The sequence below is a fragment of the Musa acuminata genome, chromosome BXJ2-6 (genome assembly GCF_036884655.1).
Source record: "Musa acuminata AAA Group cultivar baxijiao chromosome BXJ2-6, Cavendish_Baxijiao_AAA, whole genome shotgun sequence".
Lineage (NCBI taxonomy): Eukaryota > Viridiplantae > Streptophyta > Magnoliopsida > Zingiberales > Musaceae > Musa > Musa acuminata.
In genome coordinates, this window is record NC_088343.1 from 6534219 (window position 1) to 6558502 (window position 24284).

Here is a 24284-nt window from a genome sequence, read left to right on the forward strand (position 1 = left end):
AAGTTCATGCAGTGTGTATGAGAGATTTTGCTCACTATACGACATGACCCGATTCGATCGGATAACTGATCCATTAGATAGATTTGAATCATTAGCTCAAAATATTTAGACTGAAGTTAAACGATGAAGAACTTTTCTAGTTCTTATAGATTCATTCAACTCTACACTGAGACTAAACTAGAATATTATTTATGCAAACAATTGTTAAGTATTTAGCACTCAGAGGAACACCGATGATCCGAATCATATACAGCACACAATTCAAAGACTCAAACGAGCACACAATCTACATCCACATGGCCTACTTAGATCTTGAACTCAAGCTACAGCCTCCTTCCTCTCACTTGGGCTCCACTTTGCGTGAGTACGGTCCACCGCTGTAGTCAAAGGAAGCATCACTCTGGTCAGAATGGTTCCTCCGTTCCCCTCCGAAGCTTGCAGAGTTTGATTCAGATGCAATGCACAGGTTCATGCCGGCCAACACCATGATGTTCTCAATCTCTTTCGCCACCTCGCTCATCCATGGCCGGTCGGCGCTCGATTCCGCCACACACTTCATCGCCAACGCCATGAATCGATCGAGTCCCGGCAGCGTGCTGTTCATGCAGATGGCAGGATCGAGAAGCTCACGGAGGTGGTGCAGGTCAGGCGACTTGTTGATGGCGTTCCTCACCTCCCTCACGATAAATCTCCCAGGCGCTAGCGGCTTCCTCCCCGTCACAAGCTCCAACAGCAGAACGCCGAAGCTGTACACGTCGCTCTTCTCCGTCAAGTGCTGGGTCAAGTAGTACTCAGGATCCAAGTATCCCTGCAACAAGATAATTTGAGATCCTACGGTGGATTCTCACAGCGACATGATCTCAAGTTCTATCGTATCATGCACTCACGATCGTGCCTTTGACTTGCGTGCTGATGTAGCCTTTAAAATCGTCGCTCAGTGGTTTGCAGAGACCGAAATCAGAAACCTTTGCGTTGAGATGGTGGTCGAGAAGGATGTTGTTGGACTTGACATCCCTATGGATTATTCTGGGGTTTGCGAGCTCATGCAGGTAGGTGAGACCTCTGGCTGCATCGAGTGCTATTCGTAGTCTCTTCTTCCAATCCAAGTGAACTCCAGATTTCCCTGAACGTTTGCAGTGGCAAATCTCAGATCAGAACACAAAGACCGCTCTGCGTCTGCTTGTTCATGGAGTGAGGAAGAAGGCAAGAAAGCACCTGAAAGACTATCTCTTAGCGAGCCATTAGGGATGTACTCATACACCAGCATCTGTTCATTGTGGTCGAAGCAGAAGCCAACAAGGCCCACAAGGTTCTTGTGATGGACTCTGCTCAACATCTCTATCTCAGTCTTGAATTCATGTTCACCCTGCAAAGATCCTTGTTGAGCTCTCTTTACAGCAATCAGTTGCCCATCATCTAGTGCTCCTCGGTAAACCTGTAAGCATCAAGTCATTGGACTTCAATACTTGCCAAGATTCACTGAGACTGAAAACAAAAGTGTGTAGATTACTTTTCCATAGCTTCCGGTCCCGAGCACATTCGCTTCCGAGAAGTTGTTCGTGCACTTGGTTAGTTCTTCAAACGAAAACAATCTTGATCCTTTCAGCTGGGGGACGCCGCTGCCACTTTGGCTAGGATACCATGATCCTGTCCAGAGCATGAGAGAATGTCAAGTTGGGGTCTGCAACACCTGAGAAGAGTAGAAGCTGCCACTTCCTTACCAGAGGGCAGACTTTGTTCTGTGGCCTTCTTAACCTTTCTTCGTCGTTGTCGAATTGCGAAAATGATCAAACCTGCTAGCACAGAGGCAAGAAGTAATCCTCCAACTGTAATTCCTGTTATCAAACCTGCATTTTTCGATTTCGAACCTGATTCTGCTCCCATGAGGAGTGACATATCAAAATATCATGTATCAGATTGATTCAGTATCAACGTTAAATATCCGAAATTTGTTGACAGAAAAAGATAGGATGTATGGACAAGTAATTTTACCAGCAAAACTTGGATATGGTTTGGCAATGAAATAATAAGGCCCATAACCAGGAGGAACCTTGAAAGTGATGTTGCTGAATACGTTTGCAAGTAGAACAACCTCAGGCTCATCAAAGTGAACTTTGCTAGAAGGGAAGATCCACATATCAACTTCGAAGTAATTGTAGAGATTTATTTTTGGGTTTTGCAGGGACAGGGAGCCGACAGGAACCTGGTTGTCCTGAAATGACTCGTAAAGAAATCTCTCTAGAGTCTGATAGTATGTGTAGTTCTCTGTATTGGAGAAGGTCAAGAATCTGAAAACAATGGTGCCCTCAAATGGATATGAACAGATGCAATTGGGGCTCATCTCCTGATCTGAGGTGCAGACACTGGCTCCACAGTTTTGCATGGGAGTCGAATATGTGGCTGCCGGATTCGATTTCTGTGCAACATCGCAGTACTTGCTTACTGATCCCTGTTGATCGCAGTAAGGATTACCTTCAAGTCTGTGAATCCCAAACATGAAGCAGGAGAAAAGAAAGTTATCTGAGACCATAAAACAAACATTTCAAGTGCAAAGAACAAATGTCGAGCGCAAGCATCTTACAGCAGTTCATTAGAGTACCCTCCATAATACAGTTCTTGAACCCTATTGTCCTGCACATCGACAAGAGTAAGTTGCTTGCTGTATTGACTGCCCAGGTCCAGTGTGCCATTGATGAGGTTGCTCCTCAGCCGTCTGCCCCGAACAAAATCCTCAGCTCAACAGCTTAAATCATAGTCTCACAAGGCAAAACGAAACGGTGGATCACATGAATCATACTTACGCCTTCTGCATTTGGGGAAAGCGGAAAAGAGATGCCGGTATTTGCCCTGAAACGTTCAAGAACTCCAACATTCTGCAACCAGAAAGGATGGCAAGTCATAGAAAGAAATGTATGGTATCTGCCATGCATGGAGAGGAGGATACAGAGCGATCGATACAAGGTCGTCAATGATGGCAAGGTAGAGAACCAAGGTGGAACATCTGATACATCAAATGAGTTGTTGCTCAAATCCCTGCACAACAATTATCATGGTTGGTGCAGCAGGTTAGTGAAGACAGCCGAATCACAGCAAACCATCAAAGATGTCAATCTAACACAATATATGTACTCACACATAGGCAAGCGCATCCATTCCTGTAAGGTTCGGCAAGGGGCCACTGAGCTGGTTGTTTGATAGTTGCCTGAGAAGCAAATGTGATAGATTCTCTTCAAAGCACTACAATTGCAGCAAAGAAGAGGCCAGCTGCATGCCGAAAGAAAGAAGCACTCACAGTTCTGCAAGTTTGGTCAGGTTATTGAGGTTGGAAGGAACAGCTCCAGTCAATTGATTCCTGTCAAGCCGCCTGCGTAGAACATGTATCGGACATCAGATGCGATTGTGCACAGTGTTCATTGCCTATACTATCACTTCATTCATCCACTCACAAAGCTTCCAAAGTATCCAGGACTCCTATGGTTTCCGGAATGCTGCCTGTCAATTTGTTGCTATCAAAGAGCCTGCGCACAGAAACTGATCACTGGCTTGCAAAGAAGCAATCTTACAATAGAGAGAGAGAGAGAGAGAGTGAGAGAGAGAGAGAGTATCATACACATGGCGAACACTGGTATTTGATTGGAAGAGTTCAGGTGGAATGGGGCCGGATAAATTGTTCTTTCCAAAATGGCTGAAACCCAGAAGCAAATTGCTCACTCAAATTGTTGGAAGTCATGATCAAAAGCAAAAGATATGTCGTCACATACAAATGCTGGCATTTCTTGAGCATGTCCAGGCCAAGGTTTGAGCCATCGGAGACAGGGATAGCACCAGAGATCTCGTTGTCTGTGATATCAAACCAGACCAACGATGACAGATTCCCCAGCTCTCCAGGAATGGATCCACGTAACTTGTTGGAGTACAGAGATCTGCAAAACCAAGTGTAAGATCCTCTGATTCACTTCTTCGGTAGTGGGCAAACTGTGATGAGTTCTGGAGCTCACAGAAAGGCCAGACGTGAAAGCTTTCCCAACTCCGGTGGAATGAAGCCACTGAAGCTGCAACCAACAAGGATCCTGGGTAGATCAAGAGAGGAAAGCTTCAGTTCTGAGGTGTAGTTACACATTTCAATCAAGCAGCAATTTTTATCGGCCATTCATTACTTACAATCTTCTCAGCTTCACCAAGTTCCCGATGGTTCTGGGAATTGGTCCACCCAATCGTGGATTGAACGAGAGGTCCCTGGCACCATCGACGATAGAATTACAGTAGGTAAGATCTGCTGAGTGGACTGAATCTTCAATCTAAAATGCATGAACCAATAAACTTACAAGTGCACCAACTCAGGCAGGTTCTGGATCTCCTCGGAGAGGCTCCCACTGATGCTCAACCCAGATAGCACTCTGGAGAACAACAAATGCCATTAAAATTTCCAGCTTCTGATGCTTAGGGGATGAAAGAAATATTTTCAGAACTCACATGTTGAAGATGTGGGAATTAGAACAGTTGATTCCAACCCAGTTGCTGCCACAGGGATCCGAGCCTGCCCAGTTTCCTGGACTGGCCTGCCACTTACTAGCCAGGCTTTGTAGAGCAAGAGCTATTTCAACGAGGAAAAGGCAAATAAGATGATGATTGTTTTTGAAAATACATCTTTAAGATGAACAAAAAAAAAAAATCATAAAAGTTCATCCAATTCAAGGATGTGGTTGTTGCTCATGTAGAATGATTTTGAGGAAAAACACAGATTTCTGAGAGATGGAAGGACAAACAGTGCGACCAGCTGAAACAAGAAATTGTTTGAAATTTGATGTTGGCATTTACCCTAAAAACCTATGATGCAATTATGTTCTCAGTATTATCCTAAACCTGCATACCGAGAGAGCTCTAAACTTTGTAAGTAGCTGAAGCAAGAAGAGTTTTCAGACAAATACAAGCTAGTTTGGGCTAAGAACCAGATATGTGGTGAAGTTTCCTTCCTTTGTGCAATTGCAGCAGCTACATGCCATGCACTGGACTCTATCTAAACCTCAGTTACCAGAGAAAATGAGGACCTGGGAATCAAAGAAATAGCATATAACTGACCTTCATCAGGAAGTGTATCTGCTGAAATGCATGAACTCCAAAAGCCCAGGATCAGCACCAGCACCAGATACCTCAGTTGCAGAGACATTGATTCTAAAGCTTTGACACCATTGTTCTTCTGGTTGCATTAATTAATAATATACGACAGAATCCACTAGTCTGTAGAATCTTAAAATCGTAATGAATTATTTGGTTTGAAAATTCAGCCCAATAATTCAACCATGAGAAAGAACTCTTGACCATTTCAAACTCTCACCATCGATGATGCCGATGTAAGCTGAAGAACCAACCACTGTGTGTACGATTCCAAACAGCACTTATGACATTTCACACGTCTGCAATAAATTATAAAAGTGACTTCCTTTGTTGGTAAATTTCTCGACTTCCTTTAGAACACTAAGTAGGTTGACTTAGTTCAATTTTAAGTAGACTTTTTTTTTTATTGATCATTTATTCATATAATAGACAAAGTTAGTCTTTTTGGAAAAGACGAGGTAAGGGAACATATTAATATATTCAAGCTACTTCATTTATTCGATAAATTTCTTCAATAATTATTCTTATTTTATATTTTATTTCTATCATGGTATTAGAGCAGTGAGAAAAGCGAAGCTTTGCTCTTGCCTTTGGTCAGTGACCAACGCCGTTGAGAAAGGCGAAGCTTCGCTCTTGCATTTGGCCAGCGACCAACGCCGTTGCAACCACATTCCTAAAAGGCTCTACGGTCAATCCTCATCTTTCTCATCGCGGTAGCGTTCGCTGATCTGCCAACAATCGGTGGACTTAAGAAGAACGAAGGGAACGCTTTCGCCCTTACAACAACAACAATCGCAGCAGTAGCAACGATCTCTTGCCCTACTCATGAAGCCTCTCGCTTGTAAACCATTCTTTGCATCGATCCAAGATTAGTATCCTTGTCAGGAGCACTATCTTACGGGGGCATGATAGAAGATAATATTTTCTCAATTATATAAGAAAATCTCTCTATTCTGTTAAAGAAAATCATTCATTCTAATCTGTATAATATGTATAAATAGAAGAGGAAACATGTTAATATATTCAAGCTACGTCATTTTTTCAATAAAGTTTCTTAAATAATTATTCTTATTTTATATTTTATTTCTATCGGATACAAATATATATCTTCTAGAGTGACTCTTCATCATCAATCTCCATCATCAAATCACGATTGTGTCAAGCGTGGAAGAAAGATGCGCAGGAAAAGCCCCTGACCTTTCTAAGACACCCGATTCCCGATGCGTGTTGAACGGTTCTCATCTTGGACTAGCAACTCTATCTATGGATAAGCCTGTAATACCCATGGGTGGGAGATCCCCTCTCCTTGTGATCCGCTATCAAGAGATAGAGAGGAGTTCGAGCAATGGCTCCGTGATCCTTTCCATCGTCTTTTTTCCCTAGGCTGGGGAGGATTGTTGTAGTCGGGAAGGTATTTGCTGCAGCAACGTCACCGGCCACGTTATCGAGCTCCACCTTCGTGATACACATTGGTCAAGTGTTTCATACATGGATTGCTCTGAGAATGACTTCGATGATGGTTCTCGATACAGATGGGCAATGCACCCAATAGATTTCAATCATTAGCTCAAAATATTTAGCCCCAAGTTAACTATAATGAACTTTTTCTACTTCTTATAGATTCATTCAACTCTACACTTAGACTAAACTAGAATATTATTTATGCAAACAAATCGTGAAGTATTTAGCACTCAAGAGGAACATCGATGATCCGAATCATACACAGCACACAATTCAAAGACTCTCAAACGAGCACACAATCTACATCCACATGACCTACTTAGATCCTGAACTCCAGCTGCAGCTTCCTTCCTCTCACTTGGGCTCCACTTTTGGTGAGTACGGCCCACCGCTGTAGTCAAAGGAAGCATCACTTTGGTAAGGATGGCTCCTGCGTTCCCCTCCGAAGCTTGCAGAGTTTGATTCAGATGCAATGTACGGGTTCATGCCGGCCAACACCATGATGTTCTCGATCTCCTTCGCCACCTCGCTCATCCATGGCCGGTCGGCGCTCGAATCCTCCACGCACTTCATCGCCAACTCCACGAATCGATCGAGTCCCGGCAGCGTGCTGTTCATGCAGACGGCAGGATCGAGAAGCTCACGGAGGTCGTGCAGGTCCGGCGACTTGTTGATGGCGTTCCTCACCTCCCTCACGATGAATCTCCCACGCTCTATCGGCTTCCTCGCCGTCACAAGCTCCAACAGCAGAACGCCGAAGCTGTACACGTCGCTCTTCTCCGTCAAGTGCTGGGTCATGTAGTACTCAGGATCCAAGTATCCCTGCAACAAGAATAAGCATTTGTTGTTCTTTGAGATCCTAAGGTGGATTCTCACAGCGACATGATCTCAAGTTCCACTGTATCCTGCACTCACCATCGTGCCTTTTACTTGCGTGGTGATGTAGCCTTTCAAGTCGTCGTTCAGTGGTTTGCAGAGACCGAAATCAGAAACCTTTGCGTTGAGATGGTGGTCGAGAAGGATGTTGTTGGACTTGACATCCCTATGGATTATTCTGGGGTTTGCGAGCTCGTGCAGGTAGGTGAGACCTCTGGCTGCATCGAGTGCTATTCGTAGTCTCTTCTTCCAATCCAAGTGAACTCCAGATTTCCCTGAACGTTAGCAGTGGCAAATCTCAGATCAGAAAACAAAGAACCATCTGTGTCTACTTGTTCATGGAGTGAGGAAGAAGGCAAGAAAGTACCTGAAAGACTATCTCTTAGCGAGCCATTAGGGATGTACTCATACACCAGTATCTGTTCATTGTGGTCGAAGCAGAAGCCAACAAGGCCCACAAGGTTCCTGTGATGGACTCTGCTCAACATCTCTATCTCAGTCTTGAATTCATGTTCACCCTGCAAAGATCCTTGTTGAGCTCTCTTTACAGCAATCAGTTGCCCATCATCCAGTGCTCCTCGGTAAACCTGTAAGCGTCAAGTCATTGGACTTCAATACTTGCTAAGATTCACTGAGACTGGAGACAAAAGTGTGCAGATTACTTTTCCATAGCTTCCGGTCCCGAGCACATTCGCTTCTGAGAAGTTGTTCGTGCACTTGGTTAGTTCTTCAAACGAAAACAATCTTGATCCTTTCAGCTGTGGGACGCCGCTGCCACTTTGGCTAGGATACCATGATCCTGTCCAGAGCATGAGAGAATGTCAAGTTGGGGTCTGCAACACCTGAGAAGAGTAGAAGCTGCCACTTCCTTACCAGAAGGCAGACTTTGTTCTGTGGCCTTCTTAACCTTTCTTCGTCGTCGTCGAATTCCGAAAATGATCAAACCTGCTAGCACAGAGGCTAGTAGCAATCCTCCAACTGTAATTCCTGCGATCAAACCTGCATTTTTCGATTTCGAACCTGATTCTGCTCCCATGAGGAGTGACATATCAAAATATCATGTATCAGATTGATTCAGTATCAACGTTAGATATCCAAAATTTGTTGACAGAAAAAGATAGGATGTATGGATAAGTAATTTTACCAGCAAAACTTGGATATGGTTTGGCAATGAAATAATAAGGCCCAAAACCAGGAGGAGCCTTGAAAGTGGTGTTGCTGAATAGGTTTGCAAGTAGAACAACCTCAGGCTCATCAAAGTGAACTTTGCTAGAAGGGAAGATCCACATATCAACTTCGAAGTAATTGTAGAGATTTATTTTTGGGTTTTGCAGGGACAGGGAGCCGACAGGAACCTGGTTGTCCTGAAATGACCCGTAAAGATATCTCTCTAGAGTCTGATAGTATGTGTAGTTCTCTGTATTGGAGAAGGTCAAGAATCTGAAAACAATGGTGCCCTCAAATGGGTATGAACAGATGCAATTGGGGCTCATCTCCTGATCTGAGGTGCAGACACTGGCTCCACAGTTTTGCATGGGAGTCGAATACGTGGCTGCCGGATTCGATTGCTGTGCAACATCGCAGTACTTGCTTACTGATCCTTGTTGATCGCAGTAAGGATTACCTTCAAGTCTGTGAATCCCAAACATGAAGCAGGAGAAAAGAAAGTTATCTGAGACCATAAAACAAACATTTCAAGTGCAAAGAACAAATGTCGAGCGCAAGCATCTTACAGCAGTTCATTAGAGTACCCTCCATAATACAGTTCTTGAACCCTATTGTCCTGCACATCGATAAGAGTAAGCTGCTTGCTGTATTGACTGCCCAGGTCCAGTGTGCCATTGATGAGGTTGCTCCTCAGCCGTCTGCCCCGACCAAAATCCTCAGCTCAACAGCTCAAATCATAGTCTCACAAGGCTAAACGGAACGGTGGATCACATGAATCATACTTACGCCTTCTGCATTTGGGGAAAGCCGAAAAGAGATGCCGGTATTTGCCCTGAAACCTTCAAGAACTCCAACATTCTGCAACCAGAAAGGATGGCAAGTCATAGAAAGAAATGTATGGTATCTGCCATGCATGGAGAGGAGGATACAGAGCGATCGATACAGGGTCGTCAATGATGGCAAGGTGGAGAACCAAGGTGGAACATCTGATACATCAAATGAGTTGTTGCTCAAATCCCTGCACAACAATTATCATGGTTGGTGCAGCAGGTGAGTGAAGACAGCCGAGTCACAGCAAACCATCAAAGATGTCAATCTAACACAATATATGTACTCACACATAGGCAAGCGCATCCATTCCTGTAAGGTTCGGCAAGGGGCCACTGAGCTGGTTGTTTGATAGTTGCCTGAGAAGCAAATGTGATAGATACTCTTCAAAGCACTACAATTGCAGCAAAGAAGAGGCCTGCTGCATGCTGAAAGAAAGAAGCACTCACAGTTCTGCAAGTTTGGTCAGGTTATTGAGGTTGGAAGGAACAGCTCCAGTCAATTGATTCCTGTCAAGCCGCCTGCGTAGAACATGTATCAGACATCAGATGCGATTGTGAACAGTGTTCATTGCCTATACTGTCACTTCATTCATCCACTCACAAAGCTTCCAAAGTATCCACGACTCCTATGGTTTCCGGAATGCTGCCTGTCAATTTGTTGCTATCAAAGAGCCTGTGCACAGAAACTGATCACTGGCTTGCAAAGAAGCAATCTTACTCTAGAGAGAGAGAGAGTGAGAGAGAGAGTATCATACACATGGCGAACACTGGTATTTGATTGGAAGAGTTCAGGTGGAATGGGGCCGGATAAATTGTTCTTTCCAAAATGGCTGAAACCCAGAAGCAAATTGCTCGCTCAAATTGTTGGAAGTCATGATCAAAAGCAAAAGATATGTCGTCACATACAAATGCTGGCATTTCTTGAGCATGTCCAGGCCAAGGTTTGTGCCATCGGAGACAGGGATAGAACCAGAGATCTCGTTGTCTGTGATATCAAACCAGATCAACGATGACAGATTCCCGAGCTCTCCAGGAATGGATCCACGTAACTTGTTGGAGTTCAGAGATCTGCAAAACCAAGTGTAAGATCCTCTGATTCACTTCAACGGTAGTGGGCAAACTGTGATGAGTTCTGGAGCTCACAGAAACGCCAGACGTGAAAGCTTTCCCAACTCCGGCGGAATGAAGCCACTGAAGCTGCAACCAACAAGGATCCTGGGTAGAACAGAACAGGAAAGCTTCAGTTCTGAGGTGTAGCTACACATTTCAATCAAGCAGCAATTTTTATTGGCCATTCATTACTTACAATCTTCTCAGCTTCACCAAGTTCCCGATGGTTCTGGGAATTGGTCCACCCAATCCTGGATTGAATGAGAGGTCCCTGGCACCATCGACGATGGAATTACAGTAGGTAAGATCTGCTGAGTGGACTGAATCTTCAATCTAAAATGCATGAACCAGTAAACTTACAAGTGCACCAACTCGGGCAGGTTTTGGATCTCGTCAGAGAGGCTCCCACTGATGCTCAACCCAGATAGCACTCTGGAGAACAACAAATGCCATCAAAACTTCCAGCTTCTGATGCTTAGGGGATGAAAGAAATCTTTTCAGAACTCACATGTAGATGATGTGGGAATTGGAACAGTTGATTCCAACCCAGTTACTGCCACAGGGATCTGAGCCTGCCCAGTTTCCAGGACTGGGCTGCCACTTACTAGCCAGGCTTTGTAGAGCAAGAGCTATTTCAACAAGGAAAAGGCACATAAGCTGATGATTGTTTTTGAAAATACATCTTTAAGATGAAAAAAAAAATCATAAAAGTACATCCAATTCAAGGATGTGGGTGTTGTTCATGTAGAATGATTTTGAGGAAAAACAAATAGATTTCTGAGAGATGGAAAGGACAAACAAGCTAAAACTTGAAATTTGATGTTGGCATTTACCCTCAAAACCTCTGCTGTAATTAAGTTCTGAGTATTATCCTAAACCTACATGCCAAGAGAGCTCTAGACTTTGTGATTAGCTGAAGCAAGAAGAGTTTTCAGATAAATATAAGCTAGTTTGGACTAAGAACCTGATGTGTAGTTAATTTTCCTTCATTTGTGCAATTGCAACAGCTACATGCCATGCACTGGACTCTATCAAAACCACAGTTACCAGAGAAAATGAAGACCTGGGAATCAAAGAAATAGCATATAACAGACCTTCATCAGGAAGTGTTTCTGCTGAAATGCATGAACTCCAAAGGTTTAGGATCAGCACTATCACCAGATACCTCAGTTGCAGAGACATTGATTCTAAAGCTTTAACACCAAGATTCTTCTGGTGAATACCAAATGCCGGTTCTGAGCACTTTGAGCAATATTAATACCAGAGCTGAACTCCATCTTCCTCCATTGTCTGAGGGAGTAGTATGAAAAGAACTACAATTGCATTCTATAATCAGCTATAAACTTTCTCATCTGACTTTGAGTACAAAATATGTACCTCTGGCACAATTGTTTTTGCTGAACATTTCCTTGGACCAATTGGAGACTTGCCTTGGATGCAAAAGCTTCATGTCATGTTTGATTGTTTCAGCATTTCCCCCACCTTCTCTGAATCATTTGTTTATTGCCAGTATCATAAACTAAAGATTTGGGGTTTGGCTGTAGTCTTCCATCAACAGACAAAAAAATCAGAAATCCTAAACCAAGTTGCAGCCTTAAACTGAGTCTTACACCATATTAGGTTACAATTGAAGTGAAAGTCAGCTCCTGTAATACAGACCTTATATTGTTCAGCCTAAGAAATAAGGCAATCAATACTAGCAATGCAATAAGTCAATGTACATGGGATACTGGCATAACAAAAACAAGAACAAGAAACGACAAACATTAGATATTGTAATAGCTACATCAAATGGCTGTGTAGAGTTGACCTTTTATGCATGTGATGTAAGCAATAGGAATGGAGTGGTTCATAAGTCAAGATGACTGCAATGATAGTGATGCAAAATCCATAAGTGAGTTCAGGCCACTCAGAGATTTTAGATGGTGTCATTTAACTAAAGCTCAAGCTGAATGATTCAAAAGCGATACAGTTTCTGATAGAATCAGCTGATCCTATATTTTTGGATAAATGTGAGTCATCCACAATAAACAATGCTCCTTTATAATCCAATTCTTTGTAAACTTTAGTACCAGATGGTGAAAACTGTACATCAAGAAGACGTGAGATAAGGATGAAGGAAACTTTCAAGGAAGTTACATCAGAATAACCTACTTTTTGTGACAAGTTGCTGAGTAATTTCCAATGCACACACATTCCCAGTTGGACAAGAAAGGAGAGAAGGCCTGAGGTTGTCATCCTGGCTTTTAGGTTCAGGCTACAGCCAAGTCAACTATTGTTACTTGTAAATATTTGATTGATCTATCACAAAAACAGCAATCAAAACACATCAAAGAAGCATCAAGTTCATGCTTTATGCAGTCAATGAACTGTTGAAAGCTTTTCTTGTTCTTGTTTTATTAGACAAACACATTGAGCCTTCTTTCCAGCACTGCATTAGAATAAAATACCAGAGCATATGTATTTCTGGTGATGTCTGCTGCCTTTCTCATCTGAGACAAGGAACTAGGTTTCCATGGCACAGATGGTTGACTCCTGGGATTGGGAGACAGTTACAATGAGCCTAACAAAACTGGTTCCATGTTCAGTTTCTTTGCATTGTGATGACAAACTATTTGCTCAAGACAAAGTTACTTTGTTGTGATCATAAGCAACTTTCTTTTTTTCTCATTAGACCTTTGTTTCTTAGCACAATCTCATGTTCATAAACCCTAAAAAGAGTTGATTTACACCTAGTGAAGATAGTATTACTCTGCATTGTGATGAGAGACAACTTTAACCAGAGACAAGAGACTATTACTCTGCATTGAGATGAGAAAGAGACAAGTCTAATCTGATTCCAGCTTTTCTCATTCAGGATGGATGGCATTAAACCTCTTACTGTTGCCAATCTGATTTCTTCACTGAACAAATGTTCTTCTCTTCTCCACACTCATATAAGAACAAGATGATCATCTTACTCTTATCACAGCACCATCAACAGCCAATCTTTCCATCAAACAGGAGACTTCTTATTGATGATTAGGAAAAGAGAGAGAGGAAAGAAGGTTTTTTCCCAGCCATTTTGCAGTGTGAGGACATGCAAAACCACTGTGTAGTTCCATTTCTAATGGTTTGGATAAGGTTGAATCAATACTTATAGATGAATAATGGATGTATATGTTATTATTTTTTGTCAATTTCAATAGAAACATTAGTATTTTGATACATGATATAGTTAATATATATATATATATATATATATATATATATATATATATATATAACTAAATATATACTGTATTATTAAGCAAAAAAGAAAAATTGAACTATAAATTTGGAAAAAGAAACTTCTAAATGCAAACCTCTGACTAGTGTATTTGAATCTCATTATATCTTAAGAATGTTTTTCTTTATTTTAATTTAAAAATTATCAAAGTAATATCCTTCATGATCATATTCGAGATCTGTTTACAACATCAGAATTAGATATTAGAAATAGTGACCAAGCAGGAAATTTAAATTAGGATTAACTATAAAGTCGATTAGGAGTAGATAATATATATACATAATTTAGGATTAATTATTAAAAATCATTTTTTTAGTATTTTGGAATTCTCATTAGTGAAAGTATCATTTGATATTTCGTACGGAATCTCAGCAATTGTGCACGCGGAAAGCATCGCAGGGTCCGATGCCGAGATGTGGATCCGGTGGACCTCTCTTGGCACAGTCGACCCAAACTCAGCCAACCGCAGAGGCTGGGTCGGAATTAAGCTGTTTGACTGGAAATGGACCCCACATTATAACTAAAGACAATTGGCTGTTTAGGTAGACTGCGCTCTGCATTGTGTACCGAATCAGCACTAGCCGGACCCAATTTCCACAACCCCGACCGGCGTTTCGTAGGCGACGTCGGCCGCCATGCTTCTCCGTTCCGCCGTCGCTCCGCCGTCTTGTCACCCTCTTCTCTCCACTTCCCTCTTCTACGGCCCTTCCAGAACCCTAACCCTAACCCGAACAACGCCTCGTCGCTTCTACGGCCCTTCCCTACTCTCATCATCCATTGCCCCTTCCCAGCCCTTGCCTCTCTTGGCCGTCGCCGCCTCACGCGAGTCCCATCCACGGATCATTACCCTCCCCTTTCCCTTCTCCTCCCCACTCTTCCAGATCGCGCCCTTTCTCCGTGTCGAGTGGGAGGCTGTCCTGAAGGGATGGCTGTGCAGCATCGTCGCCGTCAGCTGCCTCTGCCGCGCCGTTCCCAAACTCGGCTACCTGCCATCCCTCCTGGCTGACATCCGCTCTCCGCTGGTGCTCCGAGAGGGGGCCGTTCTCGCCGCGCTGGCCTGCGCACGCTCCGCCGCCGCCTACCTGCAGCAGGCGTACCTGTTGGAAGCCTCTACGCGGTCCGTGTGGAGGCTCAGGGTTCACGTCTTCGATCGGGTGCTTCAAAGAGACATGGCGTTCTTCGAGGGCAAGGATGCCATTCTGGCAGGGGATGTCGCATATAGGATGACCGCCGAGGCGGCCGATGTTTCGGATGCTCTGCATGCCCTCTTGAATGTAAGCTTTCTATCAGGAAAAGGGTTTGCCATTATCGCCGTCGTACTTGGCGTTGGTTAACATGATATCTAGTCGCTCTATGTCAATCCATTTTGCTTGATTCCAATGTAGACTACGGTGCCGAACGCTTTGCAATTGGTGGCAATGGGTACTCAGATGGTGGCTGTCAGCCCAATGCTTTCGCTTTTAACAGCATTGGTGAGTAAAGCATGGTGGATCTTGCTATAGCTCTGTTATGTGTTTTTGTTGTCGATCAGAATTTCTATCAGTGTGTGTATTTTTGTAGGCCATTCCATGTGTGTTGCTTGCCATCGCATATCTCGGTGAGATCCTTCGGAAGATATCTAAGAAAGCAAACTTGTCCTCCGCTAGACTCTCGGCCTACTTAAATGAGGTATATTTAATTTCATTAGCAGAAGTTTTTGGATGAATTCCTTTGCTTATATTTTGTCATTAATGAAGAAAAGAAATTATGTTCATTTGATCGTCACACTAGAATCACTGATGACCTGGAATTTTGGTTGAACTTTCTAGGTACTTCCATCGATGCTTGTTGTAAAGGCCAATGTTGGAGAACCAAAGGAGAGCTTGCGATTCCAGAGGCTTGCTTATGATAATCTGGTATATCAACTGAAGAAGAAGAAAATGAAAGCACTCATACCTCAACTTGTGCAAGCCTTATATGTAGGAGGGCTGCTAGTTCTTTGTGCTGGTTTGGTGGTAGTCTCCAGAAATTCCTGTGACTGTTCGAGTTTTCTCTCATTTGTAACGGCACTGACACTTCTCATTGAGCCTATTAAGGTACATAACCGTCTTAGTGGTGTACTGCTAATTTACACTTTGGAATAACATGCATCCTAAATAACACCACAGAAGTGTACTGCTATTTATGCAGTCAGCCCCACTATGAAACATTTTGAAGATACTTTGAGCCATCGATTACTAGGTCAATGCTCTTACCAAGAAGCAAGTTTCCAACATAATGATTTTTGGGTTATTATGTATGGCTGGTCTGCATGCAATTGATTGATGAGCATTTACTGATGAAATCATTTCTCGCAAATTTTCTTAACAGAAGCAACCGTGGTGGCAAACTTTAATAAGCATGTGTTAGTGAAGGATATCAAGGAAGTGAATGCCTTTGTGCAATATGCAGATATTCTTGAGTGTGTATCAGAATGTGTTCTTGCTTAATGGCATCAAAACAACATTAATTTGTGATGACCACCTCAGAAATATGGGGCCAACTCTATGTTCTGAGATAGACAGAGTTCGTATAACCCTAAAAAATTTTAGATTACTGTTGATGAAAAATGACTTGTTACATTTCTTTTCCTTTCTTTACAGTCTATGATTATCTGATCATGGCGTCCATGTTTTTGCATTATCAAAGAGCTAACAACTATGTATAAGAAGATAGGCCTTTTATATCTGTTTGGTATGAATAACTTTAAGCCGTAGCCTCGGGGCCTACGCGGTTCGGTTCGGGGTCCGAATGGCGGGAATCCTGCACGAGGTCTCTCGGGGGCACTGCCGTGGGCGGCGCTCGGATCGGCTCACGTCGGGGGGTGCCGGGACATCCCGTAGGGAAGGATCCTTCTCCTCAGCGTCCGGGGAGAGGCTGCTCCGCCTTCACACCTGCACACAGGTCGGGTCGGTGGCTCGGCCCGACCCCTCCGACGATCAAGTTAGATAATGTGAAGAGGTCTTTTTGTGTGTGTTTGGTCCCCCCCCCCCCCCCCATTCCTCTTCTCCCACGAGGATATTTATAAGGGAGTTTACTGTTACCTGATGCGCCCGCTCGCAGGGGGCAGGCTCGTACTCCTGGTAGCGTCTGACGCTGAAGTTGGCGTGACGTGAAGGACCAAGCCTGAGTGGGTCGTTAATGGGCCCTGGCCTGCGTTCTGGTTCGTTTGACCAGGTTCTGTCGGGTCGATCGAGGCGTGAGGCGTCGTCTGGGGCAGCTGACGTCAGCCCGAGTCTTGTCGTCATTTATTACCCTCATCAATATCAAACATCTTTCTCTTGCTTACATGTTTATACATGAGCATATGAACATGAATACACAGCTCAGGAATGTGGCCTTTTTTGTTTATAATTCTTGAACCATTAATAGGAAGCTAGTTTGGCACTTGACGAGCGGATGGTAATGGTATTCAATTCTTATTGTTTATCTCTTTTTGTTCATTCTCCATGAAGTTTTTTCTTTATGAATGTTATGTGTAACTTTTGAAACTTATAGGGTGTGGGGAAAGCATACAATGAACTGAAGCAAGGAGAGCCAGCACTAGAACGCCTGCTGGATCTGACAAGGTTCAAACCCAAGGTATTTATCATCATAGGATACCACCTATGTTCTGCAAATTTAACGTATTGTGCATCCTATAGTTAGAGTTATTTGCAGTACTGTAGGAGTTTTAAGTCATTAAGCACAATTGCTTACTGATCTCTAAGAAGTTACAGGTTCATATCATGCTAATGTTTAGTCAGAACATATCGGAGATTAAGCACAACTTCTAGTTTGTGGCATATTTTATTTGTTCGGTGCATACCTTCATATACTTGTTACTGATCACTTTTTGAATTTAGGTGACCGAGAAATCAGATGCTATTGATTTGGGCTATGTCGATGGAGACATAAAGTTCTGTGGTGTTTCATTTAGATATGGAGATGACATGCCATATATCCTTGATGGACTGAATCTCCACATAAGACCAGGGGAGAGGGTTGCACTCGTTGGGCCATCTGGAGGAGGAAAGACAACTCTCAGCAAACTGCTCCTTCGCCTATATGATCCTCAATGTGGTTGGTGATCTATACCGCTTCTTCATGAATACCTAATTCCCAATTCTAAAAAAGTCAAAGTTTGCTAGGTCTCTTGAACGTATATATGCTTTGCCTGTTAAGTAGAATTCCATATCTTAAGCTATGTATATCTTGTTTCTAGGGTCTATTCTTGTGGACAATCACAACATTCAAGATATCAAATTGAGAAGTTTGAGAAAACACATTGCTATTGTGTCACAGGAATCAGTAAGTCTATGAACTTCTTTCTTTGAAGAGAGCGGAAATATATGGCTCTAGTCATTGTTTAGCATCATAATATATTCTAAAGATATGCTTGTTTATTGTACTTGGACAAATTACCATAGCCACCTATGGTAGGTAGAAAAGCTCATTGAAAGTTATTGGACCAAAAATGACTGATTTTGTTGCTTGATCCTTACAAAACTTTCCAGAATCATATTTTCAAGATATGAAGATAAGTATAGCATGCATCTTGGTTGAAATTTACCACAAAATAACCAGCATATTATTATTAGGTAAGAATGCATCTGGAAAATCTACGGATGACTTTTCATGCTCCAGATAAGTTAGAGGATTAGCCAAAACTGTCTATATGTATGAAAATAATAAACACTAGATTTGTTGTGATAATATTACTTGAAACATCCACATGAATGCACAAAGATATAGAGCAAATTTTGATGAGATTTTAGTTGTCTGTCAAGTTTTGCATATAGGTCATTGAACTGGTATATAGACAATGTTAAGGTAGCAGTAGATAAGTTAAAGGTGAATCACAACAGGAGGGGAAAAAAATGAGAATATGGCAGAAAGAAGTTAGCCGAGTTAATGGTTTCTAGTGATGCGTGAGCAACTAATGTTCTACTTTTCTGTTTTTTATTTCTTGACCTCTTAATTCTTAGCTATATCCGATAGTGTCACATGGATATATGCTGACCCTGCAATTGTACCTGTATGTGAGCTCTGGGCGAGGCTTGATCTGCACAAGTCTCCGTTGGTCGTCCATTTTCAAAGACAAGGCTAATACCTTTTTCATGTTTAGCTTCAAGCTGCAGATGCATGTTTGTCTTGCAACATCAATATGCGCATCATCCTTTTACTGGTGACTGAAAAATTAGATCTACTTAGCAACTGACAGTAACAGATGACGTCTTTGTTAACACGTCATTGCATGTCATTTCATGTTAAACACTATGGTTTCTGTTTTCTTATATTAATGTCCAATTTTGTGTTTTAGATGCTCTTTTCAGGAACAGTGGCTGAAAATATTGGCTATAGGGATTTAACAGGACAAATCAACCAGAGGAATGTTGAAAGTGCTGCTAGGATTGCTAATGCTGATGAATTCATTGCAACACTTGCGAAAGGCTATGCAACTAATATTGGACAAGGCGGCTCTCGTCTTAGTGGAGGTCAAAAACAGAGGTGAATAAATTGTTAAGTGTATTTGTGTTTAGCACTGATACCAAATGTTGGGAAAGTTCTCATGGCATATACATATGGAACTTTTTTCACTTGTTAACAGGATAGCCATTGCAAGAGCACTGTATCAGGAAGCATCAATACTAATTTTGGATGAAGCAACTTCCGCCTTGGACAGTAGGTCTGAGCTGCTCGTCAGACAAGCCTTGGAGCATTTAATGGCAAATCACACTGTAAGTATTTAAAATATCCAATCTTGTGAAGATGTGTATTCATTATTTTTTGCTGAATTTTCAGTTCATTCAGCATCCATATCAAGATATATACTCACATCACATGCTCTGCATGAGTCAAATAGGAAGCTTTTCTCTTGAGAATAAAATGTAGATAAGTCTTTGATTCTGCTAAAGCAATTGTCTAATTTTCCTATATGGCAAATGGAATGCTGATTAACTTGTGTCGTATTTGGTTCTTAAAATTAATAAAAATTTCAGATGATCCAATATAGTAAAAAATGCTAGTTGTGGATTTACGATGAAGATTTCATTTCACAGAAACATTTGAGATTGGATATTGCAATTTCTTCAATTATCTATTCTTTTTCCATGGAAGTTGCTAAATCTTCCATTAGACGAGTGCATGTCTCATAAATTCATGCTATAGTTTAGTTCTTATGCTTTTTTGTTTCTTCGTGCTGCTTATTAATGTTAGGCTTATGACCAAGAAAGAATTTGAGTTGCACAATTTCTTGCTTTACTGTAGCCCATCCAAAAAAAAAACCTTTCATACTTTACATGCTCACATTTTCCTGGTGCATAAGTAATGTGTAATGGAATCATAAACCGCTATGATGTTATCCAATTGGATTTCAGGTTTTGATAATTGCGCATCGGCTGGAGACAGTTCAAATGGCAGATAGAGTTCTTGTGTTGGATAGAGGCAAGCTGACAGAGGTCTCAAAGTCATCTTTCCTTGGACGAGGTAGTCACTGCGACTCGCATGCATTGAACGAGCTCATTATTTGATGGACAGAGCTTGAAGGAGATTACACGACAGATTTCATCGACGGCTGAACCGTCCAATCTTTGGTGGATTTATATCCTCCACATTGCTCCAACTTAGGATAAGTTCTTGAGATTTACACATCACTCACAGCATTTTTTATCAGTTATCCATATTATTTAATTAACTGTGGTATTTTGTGTGTATGTATCCATATATAAAAAGAAAACATTGATGAGATGAATCAGATATGGTGTGAATTGCTCAAGTTCACAATTTACTTTTGAACTACTAACATCCGATGCATGATTCTACTCGATGAACCCTAGATTTGTTAGATCACTATAGTTAACAAGAAGATGCATTCATCAGGAGAATAATCCTATGAACTATTTAAAGCACAATCAAGAAATCTCGTTACGAGGCTAAATTACATGCTGACAATTAGTAGGTGTTCTCAAAGAAAACATAATCATATGATGACGAAATTATAATTCATTTTGATTATATATATATATATATATATATATATATATATATATATATATATGCTTACGTAATGTATTGATTTATAATAAATTATTAATTTAATGACATATAATTTAAGTTAAAAGAAAATATATCTTGTCGATGAAGAGAAAGTGACGAAGGTCATAGCGGTGGACAAAAGCGGAGAGACAAAGGTAGAAGAGGTTGGAGGCGGAGGTGAGGGAGAGCTAAACTATCACGTCGGTAGAGGTGAGGGAGAGCTAAACTATCACGTCGTAGGCGAGATGGGTGGGGGCATAGGAGAGGACGAAGTGAGAGGCGATAGGGACGAAGATACTCAAGAGGAGGAAGAGAGATTATGAGACTATTGCATAACATTGGACTAATCGACGCACATCCACCTGAGATAGGATCGAAAGCTCTTGAGCTTGTCGTCAGCACGGGAGAGGCTATGTGCATACAATGCCCTTATAGATAATAGTGGCTTAGTGCTACTATTGGTGATCGCTTTCATGATGATGCATTCTCTCGCCATTGATGGTGGTATCAATTTTTTTAATTTAAATTATACGTATTATTATATTAATAATTTATTACGAGTCAACATGTCATGAAAGCAAACTCTAACGTCTGTTAACTTAAACTTAACAAGAGGAGCTTATATGTTGTGCTTTTGAAAATGTATGAGTTATTTTAGATACGAGCAAAACCACAATGGCTTAAGTAGTCGATGACCAAAATCACAGGGGTTAAAATAGATATTTTTTAAAACTTAAATTATATGTGTCATTATATTAATAGTTTATTATGAGTCAGTATGTCACATAAGCATACTTTAATGTCTATTAACTCAAACTTGACGAGAATGACTTATATCCTACGTTTTTTAAAATGTACGAGTTATTTTAGACATGAGTAAACTATAAGGGCTTAAGTGGTCAATGACCAAAACTACATGGGTTAAAATAGATCTTAACCCTAAATATACGTTAGACATAAACTTTAATATATATTATATAAGCATAAAAATATATAAATTATGATAAAAATATATTATATGTATGTATATATGATGACATGCGATGTGAGAGTGTATGGATATATTACGACATATGATGCATGCATATGGTATAACGTGCAGTGTGGTAATATACGCATATATTATAACATATGATATGAGAATGTATATATATGTTATGACATGTAATGTGAGAATGAATGTATATATTATGACGTGTGATGTATGAATACACATATATATATACTATGATGACGTACAATATGAGAGTGCATTATATGTCATGATATGGGGTGTAAAAGTCTATGAATATTCTATGATTCCTACATGTGCATATAAGTACTTTAAATTATTTCAACGTAAAATTTTATTAATTTATTATGCATAAACTATGTCATGAGGTTATGCTTACTAATGAAATCAAGATGTTTATCGTTAAATATCGTTAAATATCTTATATCTATGATTTTAAAATGTTATATATAAAACATAATGCATACTCATCTAAATAAAACTATAAAAACTTATACTTACTAAATGATTACTCGCTATAAATATTATTTTATATTTAAATATATTAGTATCCCATCCAAATAATTGAGCAGGGAAATGAGTCCGTGTGAGCCATTCAAACATAGATATGAACGATTATCTATGAATATTTTTTAGTATAAAATTTGAACATATTATATGTGTGTGTGTTTTTTCTTAGAGGTTATAATTATCCACGGAAGTTAAAATCTTTTGTGTATAGGGAAACCTTATTATTTTATTTAATAAATTAACATATTTTATTTTTAAGACTATTTATCTATTTTTACTATACTTCTATTAATATTAGTAATTAAACTGAAAAGTCACATCCTACCTTACTAATATATGTAAGGTACATGTGAGAGTAGAAGTAAGATGTTACATAAGCATACATAATTTGCACACAAATTTATATTTGTAAACTTGATAAGAATTTATTGAGTCGATAATTATCATATATGTATTACTAATCTTGATAAGAAATCATTACCTAATCATATGTTTATGATTTGTAGGGAGGATGGTCTCTGCATGAGTCAAACCCACGTTGGCACTCTGTTGATTCCATGGCCTCTCGGTTGACCTGCTTCCCCTACACTTTTATATACTCCGATACTGCGCGAGCTCGGAGTTGATTCTCTTCTGGAAGAAGCAACGGAGGAACGAGAGAACAATGCGCGATGGCGGGTAGGCGTTTATAACGTCGGCAAGCACCAAAGTCAACCTTCCATTTGGCTCAACAGAGGCCGATCGCACGGCCAAAGCTCCCAAGCTGATTGAGACGTCGAGAATACGCTTCAGTGCTTTAAAACTCCCGCACTCTCTCCCGTCTTTCTTCGTCTCCGGCGTTGTCTTGTTGCCTTGTCTGATGTCGATACCGCAGGTCGACCGCGAAGCACTCGCCTGCTGCGACGGGAGCGATCCGACGGTAGCCGACCGCATCGTGGACCTCCAGCTGGAGTCTATCGAGGCGCAGATCGGCCGCGGCGAGGGCGCCTTGACCAGAACATTCGCCCCCGTGCTTGAGCGCAAGGACTCCGCCAAGGCGCAGGCTCAGCAGCGGCCGAACGCCAACTCCATCCCCAACCCCAAGCTGCCGTCCTACTCGCAGCGCTTCTCCGGCTGCCTTCAGGCCATCCTCCCTGGCATCGACCTCGGCCGCAAGTTCCAGCATCTCGGCGGCCGCCTCGGCCGCGGCAGGCGCCGCATCAACAACGTTTCCATCTTTCCCAGGAAGCTATTCCGCATCAGCGGCAATGGCAGGCGGACCTTTGTGGTTCCCGACGAAGAGCCCGGGTCACCCAAGGTTTCGTGCTTCGGGGAGGTCCTGGTCGAGGGGGACGGGGTTCGGAGGCGGTCCCGCCGATCGTCCAGGGAGGAGGGCGGCGCGGAGCATGAAGGGTGCTGGCTGAGCTTACCAGCGGCGTTATGCTGCGGCAGCCGCGTCGGAGACGGGCCGTCCGTGACTGCCGCTACGGAGACGCAGCCGGCGGAAGTGCCGGGGACGCGGAGGGTGGCGGCGGAGCCGGCGAAGGAGCCGCCAAAACTGGGGCAGATGTCGCGGTTCGCGTCGGGCCGCCGGCCGACGACGTGGCTTGGGGACCTGCACTTGGTGGTGGACCCGGAACCGGCAGCGGGACCCGCAGCGTGAGGTGAACTCCGCAGGCGGGACCCGGAGTGGCACCTCGTCTGGTTAGAGGAATTGGAGTTGATCTTTAGTTTGCTTTTGTTGTGTGTTTTTGGTTTGCTTGCTTTTGTTGCGTGTTTTTGTTGTGTGTTTTTTGGCTTGCTTTTGTTGTGCCCTAATATTGGCAGTAGTGATGTGGGGGGGTGTCTATGTGGTTTTTATCGTACTCGAAGCAAATGACATAACGAAGCTTCCCAAGTTCTCATGATAACACGGACAACA

At 42.0% G+C, this 24284-nt stretch overlaps 3 protein-coding genes across 4 annotated transcripts; 1 reads left to right on the plus strand and 2 right to left on the minus strand.

The window, feature by feature from the left end:
* Positions 1-167: 167 nt before the first annotated feature.
* Positions 168-5228, minus strand: LOC103973472 (leucine-rich repeat receptor protein kinase HPCA1-like). 2 transcript variants are annotated; one of them, XM_065111880.1, is made up of 19 exons: positions 5080-5228; positions 4474-4594; positions 4326-4397; positions 4162-4236; positions 3999-4070; positions 3762-3923; positions 3611-3685; positions 3447-3518; positions 3293-3364; positions 3134-3202; positions 2959-3033; positions 2802-2873; positions 2582-2713; positions 1993-2480; positions 1722-1874; positions 1511-1647; positions 1216-1435; positions 888-1123; positions 168-808 (listed from the first exon to the last, which is right to left on the minus strand). In XM_065111880.1, the coding sequence occupies exons 1-19, from the start codon at positions 5165-5167 to the stop codon at positions 341-343; spliced, it is 2859 nt and encodes a 952-aa protein (XP_064967952.1). In that variant the 5' UTR covers positions 5168-5228; the 3' UTR covers positions 168-340. The 2 variants fall into 2 exon arrangements, with proteins under 2 accessions (XP_064967952.1, XP_064967953.1); XM_065111881.1 differs by having other exon boundaries at positions 654-808; positions 896-1123.
* A 1525-nt stretch (positions 5229-6753) lies between these two features.
* LOC135614474 (leucine-rich repeat receptor protein kinase HPCA1-like) lies at positions 6754-11854 on the minus strand. The gene is made up of 19 exons (XM_065111883.1): positions 11654-11854; positions 11068-11188; positions 10920-10991; positions 10756-10830; positions 10593-10664; positions 10356-10517; positions 10205-10279; positions 10051-10122; positions 9897-9968; positions 9738-9806; positions 9563-9637; positions 9406-9477; positions 9186-9317; positions 8597-9084; positions 8326-8478; positions 8115-8251; positions 7820-8039; positions 7492-7727; positions 6754-7398 (listed from the first exon to the last, which is right to left on the minus strand). Exons 1-19 carry the CDS (start codon positions 11739-11741, stop codon positions 6931-6933), a joined length of 2859 nt encoding a protein of 952 aa, XP_064967955.1. The 5' UTR covers positions 11742-11854; the 3' UTR covers positions 6754-6930.
* Positions 11855-14396: 2542 nt separating this feature from the next.
* Positions 14397-20581, plus strand: LOC135614475 (ABC transporter B family member 29, chloroplastic-like). The gene is made up of 10 exons (XM_065111884.1): positions 14397-15101; positions 15213-15299; positions 15388-15495; positions 15636-15902; positions 17344-17427; positions 17691-17907; positions 18050-18135; positions 19148-19335; positions 19436-19565; positions 20205-20581. Exons 1-10 carry the CDS (start codon positions 14463-14465, stop codon positions 20355-20357), a joined length of 1959 nt encoding a protein of 652 aa, XP_064967956.1. The 5' UTR covers positions 14397-14462; the 3' UTR covers positions 20358-20581.
* The last annotated feature ends 3703 nt before the right edge of the window (positions 20582-24284 follow it).